Below are 12,445 nucleotides of genomic sequence, written 5' to 3' on the forward strand. Positions count from 1 at the left end.
TACGAACTGCAGCTAGGAGCTTGCAAGGCATATCGACTTGGAACGAATGAATCGGCTTGCACTAGGGTTGCAGTTGAAGTGATGCCGCGAAAACCAAGGCAGCGCGGGAAAGAGGGTGTGAACATGCGAGAAAAGCCCAGAGTCATCATAATATCGTCGACCTCGTCGTCCCGCCGTGGCCGTCAACGTGCTGTCGCCGTTCGGCCGACGTCGTGCCTTTGTTGCCTTGCCGTCGTCTTTATTCCGTAGTCGTTATGCCGATATAGCAGTGAAGTCGTCGATGCTAACGTCTTGTCATCGCGCATTCGCTCGTACGTAGTTGTACATGTCAGCATGTTCACGCCGTGAAGCTATCGCGCGAATTAGACAGTCATCCTCCTCTAATGTTTTGCGCCCAGTCTTTTATCTCTCGTTTATATACATATGTAATATGTCTAAAAACAGCTGCGCACGAGCACTCGTGCATTTTTTTTTTTTTTTTGTTCCTTGCGGATCGAGGTTTTATGCCGTGCTCAGCTCCGTTAGGTGGTATTGTCCTCGCATTCACTAATTAGCGTTCTTGCAGTTTCATCGGTTATTTAGCAACAACTACGTTGACCCCTACTGTGTGGAACACTTGTAAGGCGTGTTTTGTCGTTATCCGTTCTCTTCCTATTTCTTTGTGCAGCGTAAATTTCTCAGAGGTTTAATTAACAACATATTGTTTTCACTACTAAGAGAATTGCGACATATTTAGCTACAATACGGCGAATACTTCAGTATCCTGCCATTTGTTTTTATGAAATCGTCTTCTTCATTAACAACGGAGATGACTTGCAATAAATTATTCACGAATTGACTTGTCAAATGCCGTGGATAGGTCTGAGGATAGAGGGAAAAAGACATATGTATGAGATGCGAAAGGCGGGGAGGTTAACCATGAGATAAAAAATTGGAGGCTTATCAAGGTTAAGCCCAGTGGACGCTTCGCATCCACTGGGCTTAACCTTAGCGTATCCTTAGCGTTTGGAGGCATCTTGACCGCATACACGCCCGGCGCAAAGACGCTGGCGCGGTTGCGGGCACAGAGACTGACGCGACAGCGGGCGCGCGCCGCTTCATCCCTGGCGTGACGTCACATATCACGTGATGCAGCGATGGTGGCGCCGCCGCCGCGTCGCGCGCGACGGCGCGAACCGAAGCGTGGAGGCCTCCGCCGGGCGACGTCCGACGGCGCGATATGAGGCCCCATCTGCAGCCGGTGTGACGTCACATCATGTGATCTCACTTCAGGGTCAATGGTGGCCACCGCCGGGAGGCGACCGACGGCGCGATATGAGGCCCCATCTGCAGCCGGTGTGACGTCATCACGTGACGTCATGTCACGTGACCTACTTGAAGGTCACTTGAAGGTCAATGGTGGCCACCGCCGGGAGGCGACCGACGGCGCGATATGAGGCCCCATCTGCAGCCTGTGTGACGTCATCACGTGACGTCATGTCACGTGACCCCACTTCAGGGTCAATGGTGGCCACCGCCGGGCGTCGCGCGAAGGCCCGAAACCTACGTTAATATGCTTCGCATAATATCCAGTTTTCTACCTTGTGTTGGGGAAGTGATAGCAGGCAGCAGAAAGATAGAGAAGAAAGGCACACAAACACACACACACACACACACACACACACGCACACACACGCGCGCACGCGCACGCACGCACACACGCGCACACACGCGCGCACGCGCACACGCACGCACACACGCGCACACACACACGTTCAACTCGGGCGCTTGACTGGAGGTAGTTCAGCAGCACCTTTGTCGCCTGCTGGTGTGAAGACCAATCAGCCAGCACTCTTTAAGATCGTCTGCTCAGAAAGCAGCCGGTCGTCGTTGCGTGCCAACGACGCCACGAGCGGCTGTCCACGGGCGCCGTAGCCCCTGCGGCATCATGGGCAACGAAGATGCCGATGGAGCGGCCAGGAAGGCTCATGAAGATGTCACGAAGGAAGCCGCCCCGCGATCAAGAATCGATGCAGCCCCGAAGCTTCGCATACTCGCGCGCAGTGTCGCACGATCCATCTGGAATACGCCAGGTTTGGGCCTGCTCGTCTGCACCGCCTGGACCCATCCCTATGGCTCTGCATTCCATCTGGACTATCCCGAATAGAGACAAGTGTTCCCTGTCGACTGTGGCTTGGAGTATCTTTCACAAATGCGTTTGCTTTCCGCATCGGAATGGCTGATCATAGAGAGAAAGAAACTGCGTGTGGCAGTTGCGGCAGCGAGGAAATCATCGTATACCTCCTCTGTTTTTGTCTCAGGATAAATATGCAATATGCTAAGGCGGCACTCAATAGCCTGGCAAGGAAACTGGGGTCCATAATTCGCAAGCAGGCAATTGAAGCTGTACAAAATTACGTGTATTATTGGCCTTCTTGCCACCGGTGAAACCCGGATCATTGAACAGAAAATGTCCCGACGAAAAAAAAAAATGTGTTGGAGCGCTTACAGGAGGCACTATAAAGTCCAGAACGGTTGATTACTGGTATTCTTAAAAATAAAGCAAGAACAAACGCAGTCAATTAGTGCTAAACCATGAGGCTGAAACCTGCGTGACAAGAAAGGAACAGCAAGAAAAAAAAAAGAGACGAAATCAAGGAACGCGAATTAGAAATGCAATGAAAGATGAAGTACGTAACGTCAAGACACAGGTAAACGGCAGTTTGGATTAGAAGGTAGGCTGATGCAATTCATAATCTTGTCGATACTAAAAAGAAGTGAAGTTGGGCAACTTTAATTGTGCCATTGCGTAATGCATCATGCGCACGGCAAGTAACGCCAGGCCTATTATAGTGACGAAAAGGAAGTTTGATGAGCATAACGGAGAACAAGATGAAAGCAGGAGCCAACGTTTCGACAAGTGGACTTGGCTTTTTTTCAAGCCGACGTGTGCTTTCCTCGGCACAGCATATATAGGTACTGTTCTTCTAAAAGGGAGAGAGGGTAATGTGGGTGGACGAGGTAACGACCGATTGTGTGCTAGCGGCGAGGGTGTAGAATTGAAAAGAAAAATGATGCACTACTGAAGGTCGGTGGAGGAATGTGATGTAGCGCCGTCTGTCAGCTGGTTGACGTGTCATTGTAGGTTTTTGTTTTCGTGGAAGGAGCATGTACGACAGCAAGCGGGAGGGGTGGGATATCTGCTTCACTGGAGGTCAGTGAACCATCGTCTCTCTGGAAGAGTGAATAATAATATACTGCTCGCAGAATATATATATATATATATATATATATATATTCTGTATTCTGTAAAACTGTAGAGAAATATGTTTTGAATTCTAATGAAGTAGATAAACGTGTGAGAACATTCAACTGGGATTCTTTAACGCGGCACAGCCACCTAAAGGCTTACGAACTGTTTGTAGAGGCCTTTAGAGAAATTTACCTCTGCTCAGAAAAGAAAATAAAGCTTAAAAGAAGAAATAAAGATAGCCCGTGGTTTGATAACGAAATAATGGAGCTTTGCAGCGTTAAAATCAAGCTCCTTAGAAAATGCCAAGATAAAAACCCGGGGACGCTCTTGCAAGAGAAGAATTTAGGCAGATAAGAAACAAAGTAAACGCTAAAATAAGACTAGCTAAGAAGCGCTACCACTCAGGAAAGTTTGTAGCTTGCAGTCGTAATACCGGTAAAACATGGAACTTGGTTAACACTCTAATAGGGAGACCTGCAAAAAAGAGTATTGATAATACTCTTGCGGACGCCTTTCTCGAGTCACCTGCTGTTCAGATAGCGAATGATTTTAACAAACGCTTTACCGAATCAGTAAACAACATTACAAATGGGTGCATACCGGCAAATATCCGAAACAATGTTACGTTCTCCAACATTCATTCTGCTTTTCTGCCTACTGTTGATGAAGCAGAATTGTGGGATATTATACGATCCATGAGTTTAACAAATGCTCCAGGTTTTGATAAAATTAGGATAAGAGATATAGCTGCGAATTTCGATGTGCTCAAATCAACACTACTTTACATCTTAAATGAAACATTAAAAACCGGTCAGATACATGAAAACATGAAAGTTAGCATTGTGAGACCTCTTTATAAGAAAGGATCTCGAAAACTTCACGAGAATTACCGACCAATTTCAATTCTTTCGTCTTTGGCAAGCATATTGGAAAAAATAGTCTATGTTAATATGGCCTCATTCTGTGAAAAGTTTAGCCTTATTAACCCAGCGCAGTTTGGCTTTCGCTCGGGACAGAGTAATGTGGGTCTGTTGGAAGATTTTTAACGAAATCGATAAAAACAATGTTGTTTTGACTCTTTTCGTTGATTTACAATGAGCATTTGACACATTAGATCATGAACAGTTACTATCAAAACTAAGCAGATGTGGTTTCAGAGGCCCGTATTACTAATTTTTTAAAAATTATTTAACAGGCAGACAACAGTGTGTCCGTGTGGCGGAGTCCTGTAGTTCTTTGTTGCGTGTTAAATCAGGGGTACCGCAAGGGTCCGTCTTGGGACCGCTTTTGTGTAACATTTACATGAATGATCTTGCTTGCTTACCACTAAAATCAAAAATTTATTTATGCGCTGATGAAACGGCTTTGGTTGTATCAAACAAACTTTCGAACGAAACCGCTAGAGTGTTACAGTATGATGTCTGTAAACTACTTGATTGGTTCATTAATAACAAAATGTTCATTAATAAATCGAAGACAAATATGATATGTTTTCACAGCCCATATAAAGCAGTCGCGGATATTTCCCCTGTTTATCTCCACACCAGTGACTGCCTTGCATGCTCAGGTCCTCCGGTAGCTCTGGTAAATAGCACAAAATACCTGGGGCTACACTTCGACGACACATTCTCAGGGAATGTCCACATTGAGCTCGCAAAGCGCTTACGTGCTGTGTGCGCTCATTTCTATGCCCTAAAATCTTTCTGTGATGTAAATATTCGTAAAATGGTTTACAAGGCACTTGGGGAATTGATCATAAAGTACGGAATAACAATTTATGGCTTTGCTTCTTCTAGTAGACTTAAGATAATTAACCGCATCCTAAAAAAAATTGCCTATAGACTCTCGTATGGCACGCTTGGTCACGGGGAAGATCTCTTGCTGAGCATGTACCAGTCAGACATGTTGTTTGTCGAGCAACAAGTTTGTTCGACGCCATGTGTAAAAGTTATTTTTCTACTAAATTCAAAAACTTGAACGTGAAATCTCGCAGCTTACGTCAGACAGAAAAATATGTGGTACCTCGTGTGTACACAAACTACGGCAAGAGAACTCGTGCTTTCTACGTGCCGGCTAATTTCAATAAATTGAATGAGAATGATATCGCGGGAACATTTAAACAAATAAAATCACATTTAAGGTCATGGGTGATACGTAATGCCCATATTCTTTGAAGTTTCCTTCGGGATTTGAAGCATACGAACCTGATTGCGAAGTCATCTCTAATGTCAATGTGTATTTTTTTTTCCTGTTGATGCAATAATATCTTTTGTTCAAATAATATCTTTTGTTCACTTTTGCAATATCATTTTTTTCCTATATTCTTTTTATTAATTTATTTACTTGTACACATATTAGTACTACCAGCTGACTGCCCAGCCTCGCACACAAGCAATGTTGCTTATGCGGGCTGGATCTGTAACATGACATGACTGGATGTAATAAAGATTGTAATTATTATTATTATTATTATTATTATTATTATTATTATTATTATTATTATTATTATTATTATTATTATTATTATTATTATTATTATTATTATTATTATTATTATTGTTATTATTATTATTATTATTAGATATCTGCGCGCACGCGTGTGCATGTGCGTGTGAGTGTGTGCGTGTGCGTGTGCGTGTGCGTGTGCGTGTGTGTGTGTGTGTGTGTGTGTGTGTGTGTGTGTGTGTGTGTGTGTGTGTGAACGATAAGAATGAGTGAAAGAAAAGAGAGGTTGGAATAATATTGACAACCCAATGACCAAAAAAAGGGGGGGCGGGGGAGGGGGTTCTCGGCAACTGTGCTATTGCCTATCGTTTCAAATTTAGCATAGCGAATAGATTCTAAAGCTCCTTTTGAAACATTTATGCCTATTGGTTTCAATACCTTGAACTCATGGATGAGGTATGATGCTCTCTAGTTTCGGTCTCGCGCAGCATGGTGTAGGATGTAGAGCTTAAGTTCATCAATGTTATGACCGACTGAAATGCTCGGCGACGCCTTTGGGAAGCTTTTTAGCTGTGTCCGCGCGATGTCTGTTTAACCTGACATTCATTGATTGTCCCGTTTCACCGATACATTGTTTCTCACAGAAGTAACATTCAAGCATATAAATTACATCGGAACTAGTGAAGGGAAAGCTAGTTTTCATTTGGTGTGTATAGGTATTTTCGGTGCTTTTAATTTTAGCGTCACTTTGAAGGTTCTTGCATTTTTTGCACCTGAGGCGAGAACATGCTTTTGTTATGGGGGATTATCTAGTAGTAGTAGACATATCACAGAGTTTAAATGATGATGAAGTTGATCACCTCAAACGTTGTATAACGTTTTGTCCCACGAAGAACGCAGTAAAGCGTATGAATTCGACAAAGATATAACAGATTTTCAAGACGCATGCGCATCAGGAATTCCTTTTCGATAAGCAAGGCGTAGGAAAACAGGATAGAGACTCGCTTAGACCACCTAGCACGTGAACACCGGAAGCCGAACAGTGCCCATATTTTGATTTATACATAAAGCTACTCTCAAAAGAAGTACTAGAGTCAACGCGGCATTGCCGCAAGCGCAAAAATGTGTGCCCCGCTCAGCACCAAATTCTCAAAGAACTCACGGACAGAAAGGATACTGTAATCAAACGAGCAGACAAAGGCGGCAGTATCGTAATCAGGCCTCGTAATCAGAAAAGTACAAGAATGAAGACTCCAAACAACATAGCAACCACGCCCATTACAGAAAAGCCCACTCTAACCCCACTTCCTTCAGACTAATGCAACCTTCTGCAAAGTACAATAGCGGAGCTCATGTACCAGGAACTAATCGCCTAGACTGAATATCGCTTCATGATGCCCAATAACAAAGAAGGCGGCCGCTTTTACCGTCTTCCTAAAACTCATAAGGTTTCCGTAGAAAAAATATTTACAGCAGAAATTCCAGGCAGGCCTAAGTGTCTAATAACAACACACCTACCGAGTCACTTTCTATATTCTTAAATCAACATCTGTCAAATATCGCGACCACTCTACCAACTTTTGTTCAAGATACGCCCCATAATTCCTTCGAATTATCGACTCCATTAACGCCAATCCCATCCTCTCCAACCACGCTATTCTTGTCACTTTTTATGTTTCTGCCCTTTGTACTAACACACCCGTGAGTGAAGGAATTGAAGCCGTATCGAAGTCCCTCGCAGTCACTGCTCAAGCGCACGCTCCTGGAGTTTACCTGTCACTTCTCGAGTTGGTCCTCACGCTCGACTATTCGGAATTCGATTCTACTCACTACGTGCAAACTCTCGGCACAAGCATGGGGACACCATTCGCTCCCACGTGTGCGAACATTTTCATGGGGAAGCTTAAAGCAGACCTGCTGAAATCGCACGATTTAAAGCCCCACACATACCTTCGTTGCATTTACGACATATTCATGATATGGGAAAACGGCACAAATGCACTAACCAACCTAATTAACCATTTCAGCCGCTTTCACCCGAGTATTAAATTTACTGCACACCACTCTCGTAGTCAGATCAACTTCCTGGACACGACGGTTTACATAGAAAACGGAAAACTGGGGACGACACTCTACCGGAAATCTACGGATAGCCAGCAATATTTAGACTTCAAGTCACCACCCGCGACACTGCAAGAAAGGAAATTTTGTCGGACAAGCGAAACGAATGAGAAGAATCTGCAGTGAAGACAACGATTATATCCACCACCCAAATGACCTTAAACCAACGCTAGCAGAAAAAGACTATCGATAAGTTGCTCTCGACGGAGGTTAAGACGATGCGTCTATATTGGAGAGGCAGTCGGAATAAGCTAAGAAACAGCCACTAGCAGAATCTGACAGACCGCTAGCCTTTATAACAAAATATTCTAATGCCCTCCCAAACAGAAACAACATCCTACGAAAAATATAATCAAGTAACGAGCGTCTGAGAAAAGCGTTCCCGATGGTACCAAGGGTCGCCTATCGCCGCAACAGATGTTATAGATGTTAGTGCACACAAAAATCAGCCAACATCATTCCCCCGTAATGAAAGCACGTTCTCGCCCCAGGTGCAAAGCGTGCAGGCAACAGCACCTTGATATGGGCGAGTTGGTTCATCTTTAGTCATCTTCGTCTTTAGCGCTTTTGTATGAAATATGGCATGCGAGCACCTTCAAAGTGACGTCATAATTAAAAGCACCGCAAATGGCTGAACACGCGAAGGGAAAACTAGCTTTACTTGCGCTAGTTCCGATGTCACCTATATGCTTGAATGTTCCTTCTGTAAGAAAAAATGTATCGGTGAAACGGGTCAATCAATGAACGCCAGGTTAAAACGGACAGCGCGCAGCCCCAGTTACAGATCTTCCCAAATCCACCGCCGAGCAGGTGATAACTTTGATAAACTTAAACTCTACATCCTAGAGTCAAATTTCCATTCTGCGCGAGACAGAAAATACAGAGAATCATACCTCATCCATAAGTTCAAGACATTGGAACCATTAGGCATAAATGTTTGAAAGGGTGCTTTAGAATGTATTCGCTCTGCAACATTTCAAGCTATAGGCAATAGCACTTAATTATTTTTCAATGAGTTGCTTAGCACCCCCGCCCCTTTTCATTTCTTTTTCTTTTTTTTTTATCACTGGGTTGTCAATATTATTGCAATGCCCCTTTTCTTTCACTCATTCCGTTCGTTTCTTTTTATTTATATATTTATTTTCGGCCGCTACTTTCACCCCCAGTGTATTCGAGGGCTTCTTTAGCGCTCGGGCAAACACTTTTGTGTAACACGTATCGATCAACAGAAATCTCTATAGGGAGTTTCTCATGTAGTACTACAATTTTCTCACTGACACTGTTCATCTAATTATAATATTTGAGAAGTTCATTGAATAATTAAGACTGATTATCTAATTAGGCGGAATGAAAAGAAATAGTTCGAGCACCTCCAAACGACGGCAAACAACACTGCCTTTGTTCTGTCCAGCTACGGGGCATTTGCATATTTTTAAACTCTCGCTTAAGCTAGCTGGTATACCATGTATGTATGTATGTATGTATGTATGTATGTATGTATGTATGTATGTATGTATGTATGTATGTATGTATGTATGTATGTATGTATGTATGTATGTATGTATGTATGTATGTATGTATGTATGTATGTATGTATGTATGTATGTATGTATGTATGTATGTATGTATGTATGTATGTATGTATGTAAACATGAGTTCCGGCTGTTGGATGGTCTTTTTTCTACATCTTTAGTAATATGTGCATCATTGATTAACATTTCGATAATTATAGCAGTTGCGATGAAGAGCAGCCACCCAGAGCGCAGCTATACGGTCAACATTCTTGCTCGTTAGAGATACGCGAATAAGTTTTATCACCCGTGCGCATGATGCAAAAAAAGAAGCTGCAAAGAGGGAACAGAGAGAGAGAGAAGTTCAATTATACGAAATGCAGAGAGGTTGGCCTGAGGTATATTTCTCTAGCCAGCTACTCGGCGTTGGGGGAAGGGGAAGAGGGAAAGAAAGACGGAACAAATTACGGTTTAGCGAATGATGCAGAAAATACAATGTGATAGTTTGGATTTTCAATGAAGCATGATAGCATTAAAGTACACTGACGTCGCTGTATCTGTAACTAAGGGTATGTGATTATTGGTGCGGCTTTGTGCAAACTTCAGATCTTCGTTTCTTGCCCGAACCTCCAATATGACCGCGAATAGCTAGAAAGATGCATGTGTTACTGTGGAAACTGAGTTATATTTTCCTTGCGTTTTTATGCCTTTATGCATATTGCTTTCTTTATACGTGGAAAAAAGAATGTGGCAGTATAGTTTCCTTTTGTGTTCAAGTGGTGCCTATAAATATACATTTTAACGCAACCTGAGAATGAATCGGTGCAAACGTCATGAATAGATGAATTTGGTGCACTTTGCTGTGATTCTGTCAGCTCCTTTCAAGCTCTTTGTAGCTGCCTAGGTTACACACGCGCCTTGTATTGCGATGGAATCACTCGTATCGATTATACGTGTATGGCTGGATTTGGGAGATAAAATCTTTTGCGATGACTCCAAGTGAAATGGTGTTAATTTAATATTTTTGGGAACTTGACCAATTCCTTCTGATTGCATCGGCACTTGTAGATGGACAATACAAGCTGCTAAAGAAAAAAAACGGACCTTACAGACGTAAACAAACAAACAAGGCAAACTGAAACAATAAGGTTAAATGTGTATGGGAGAACTGATGTCGAGGCAGACGTTTTTAAGGTACGCGGTCGTTTTGACGGGTTTCGCTTTTAGTAATTCTATATATGCGAACGTTACGTAGAACAACGTGAAAGCGCGGCTGCCCATGACACCGGATCAGCGGCTCCCATGTCGCACTTGCGCATCCAGGAGACCGACGATATTGATGCAGAAAGAAACAAATAGGATGGGTACTTTCTCAGTGAAGGGAAACCATCCCAGCGGCCACCTCAAACCATATATTGTTCCCGCCAAAAGTATCGAAGCCACTTAGAAAGTGACTATATCTGACGACGATTGGTGGGAAGTGGTGCGAAAGGAAATGCTATCGCAGTTTGGATGCCCAGTGAACAGAAAAGCATTGGTCTCTCGACCTCGATGTCCTTGAAGCAACGGATTTTCTACAGGGCGGTTTCATACTGGGAGGACAAGCTCCGGTTATTCGCGGAGGGACTTTCGAGCATTTTTGCAGAGCGTACACATTTCTTTTTCTGTTTAGTGGGTCATCATTCTTATCCTCCTTTTATTAGATCTTATGTATGACATTTAATTACCGATGAAATCATTACGGCACACAGTCATCGAAATAGACATATCCTTGGTAAAGATGCCCTGCGCGCACTAAATTCAAGCTCAAATGCAATTTTCCTGGTACGCGAGCGCATAACATCACAGCTTCGATTTGCACACGCGGCCATTGAGCGCGGTAATTTGTCCAGTTTCATTTCCACAGCGCATTAGCTGCAAGTACTGCGCTTTGAATAATTCACGGATCCGGCCGGGGACTTCGCGTCGCTCCCGCGGCGCCTGCCGCGTGCTGCGGCGAAGACGCGATCGCTCGCTGGCTTCGTGATCGACGGCAGTGCCGACCGCCGCAGCGCCTCGCGGCCTCCCCTCTACGCGGCGCAGTGAACTCGCCGCCGCACGCAACCGATTCGGGAGAGGAGGAAGGCGAGAGGAGGCGCACTGTCCCGGCTGGCGAACGAGGCCCGGCACACTGCCGCACAGCCGCTCGCCGGGCGGTACGCGCACAGGTGGATTACTGCGTTTCCGCGTTTCGCAGCGGTCGCTCGCCGCCGCGCTCCCAAGCCAGAGTTCGTCGTCTGCTACTGCCGTGCCACGCCTGTTGTCGCGCAGCGGTCTGTTTTCTTCCGGCTACTCCCCAGCATAACTGCCGCTCTATGCGCGCGCGTCCGTTCGTCAGCCGGAGAAATCAACGACTCCCGTTCTATTTGCTCGTGTGATTACATCGTTTTCTGCCTTCTTTCGCTCCCATCGCGGGTGGATCGCCGTGGCAGTGATTCACCTCGATCGCGGCGCGCCGGTGGTGCTGTGTGTTGGTGACCGAGCTGACCTCCGCTGAGCTCGGCGCATGTGTGGGATTGCACCGCCGTTCTCCAACGGGACCGCCGACCACGACGACCTGTGCTTGGCCCGGGCGCCGAGGGCTCTCTTCGGCCATGATGCGACGTGACTAGACGACGTACCCTACGCGCCCCGTGTTCCTTGGCATCCCTCCCCCCTTTATTATTTTTTTTTCTCCATTTTTTCCTACCCGCATTTTTGTTTTTGCCCTGCTCGTCCGTCGCGCAGCGTCAGTGCGGACGCGTGCCGTCAGCCCGGAGGGGTACGGTGTTTGGCGAGCGCCGCGGTGCTGGTTCGGGGGTTTACGCGCTCCCCGCGCCGATGCGTGGGCCCCCCAGACTTCGGAGTGCCGGCGCTCTGGATTCCTGCAGCCCTGTACCCATCTGACCTCAGCCTATCGACGATAACTGTCAAATGTCTTGGAGTAACAGCTACACTAAAGTCGAGGTGGTTCAGCCCCAGACATCGTCCGGCTCCATCAAAGGTGGGTCCTTCTTACTACTTTTTTACGCCTTCTGGTGCGCGTGCAGTCGCTTTTCATTTTTTAAATTTTTTTCAGAGATCTTGTTTCGTTACTATAAAGTATCGCCGGTATTTT

The 12,445-nt window shown here is 45.1% G+C and overlaps 1 protein-coding gene across 4 annotated transcripts in view; it reads left to right on the forward strand.

Annotated features, from left to right (window-relative positions):
* Nucleotides 1-11,471: 11,471 nt before the first annotated feature.
* The window catches only part of Hr3 (nuclear hormone receptor 3 ROR-beta), a 162,156-nt gene continuing 161,182 nt past the window's right edge, over nucleotides 11,472-12,445 (forward strand). For all 4 annotated transcript variants that reach the window (XM_075693840.1, XM_075693841.1, XM_075693843.1 and 1 more), the window contains exon 1: nucleotides 11,472-12,331. In XM_075693840.1, the coding sequence (XP_075549955.1) occupies nucleotides 12,262-12,331 (70 nt within the window). In that variant the 5' untranslated portion in view covers nucleotides 11,472-12,261. The remainder of the gene's footprint in view (nucleotides 12,332-12,445) is intronic.

The sequence above is a fragment of the Dermacentor variabilis genome, chromosome 5 (genome assembly GCF_050947875.1).
Source record: "Dermacentor variabilis isolate Ectoservices chromosome 5, ASM5094787v1, whole genome shotgun sequence".
Taxonomy (NCBI): Eukaryota; Metazoa; Arthropoda; class Arachnida; order Ixodida; family Ixodidae; genus Dermacentor; species Dermacentor variabilis.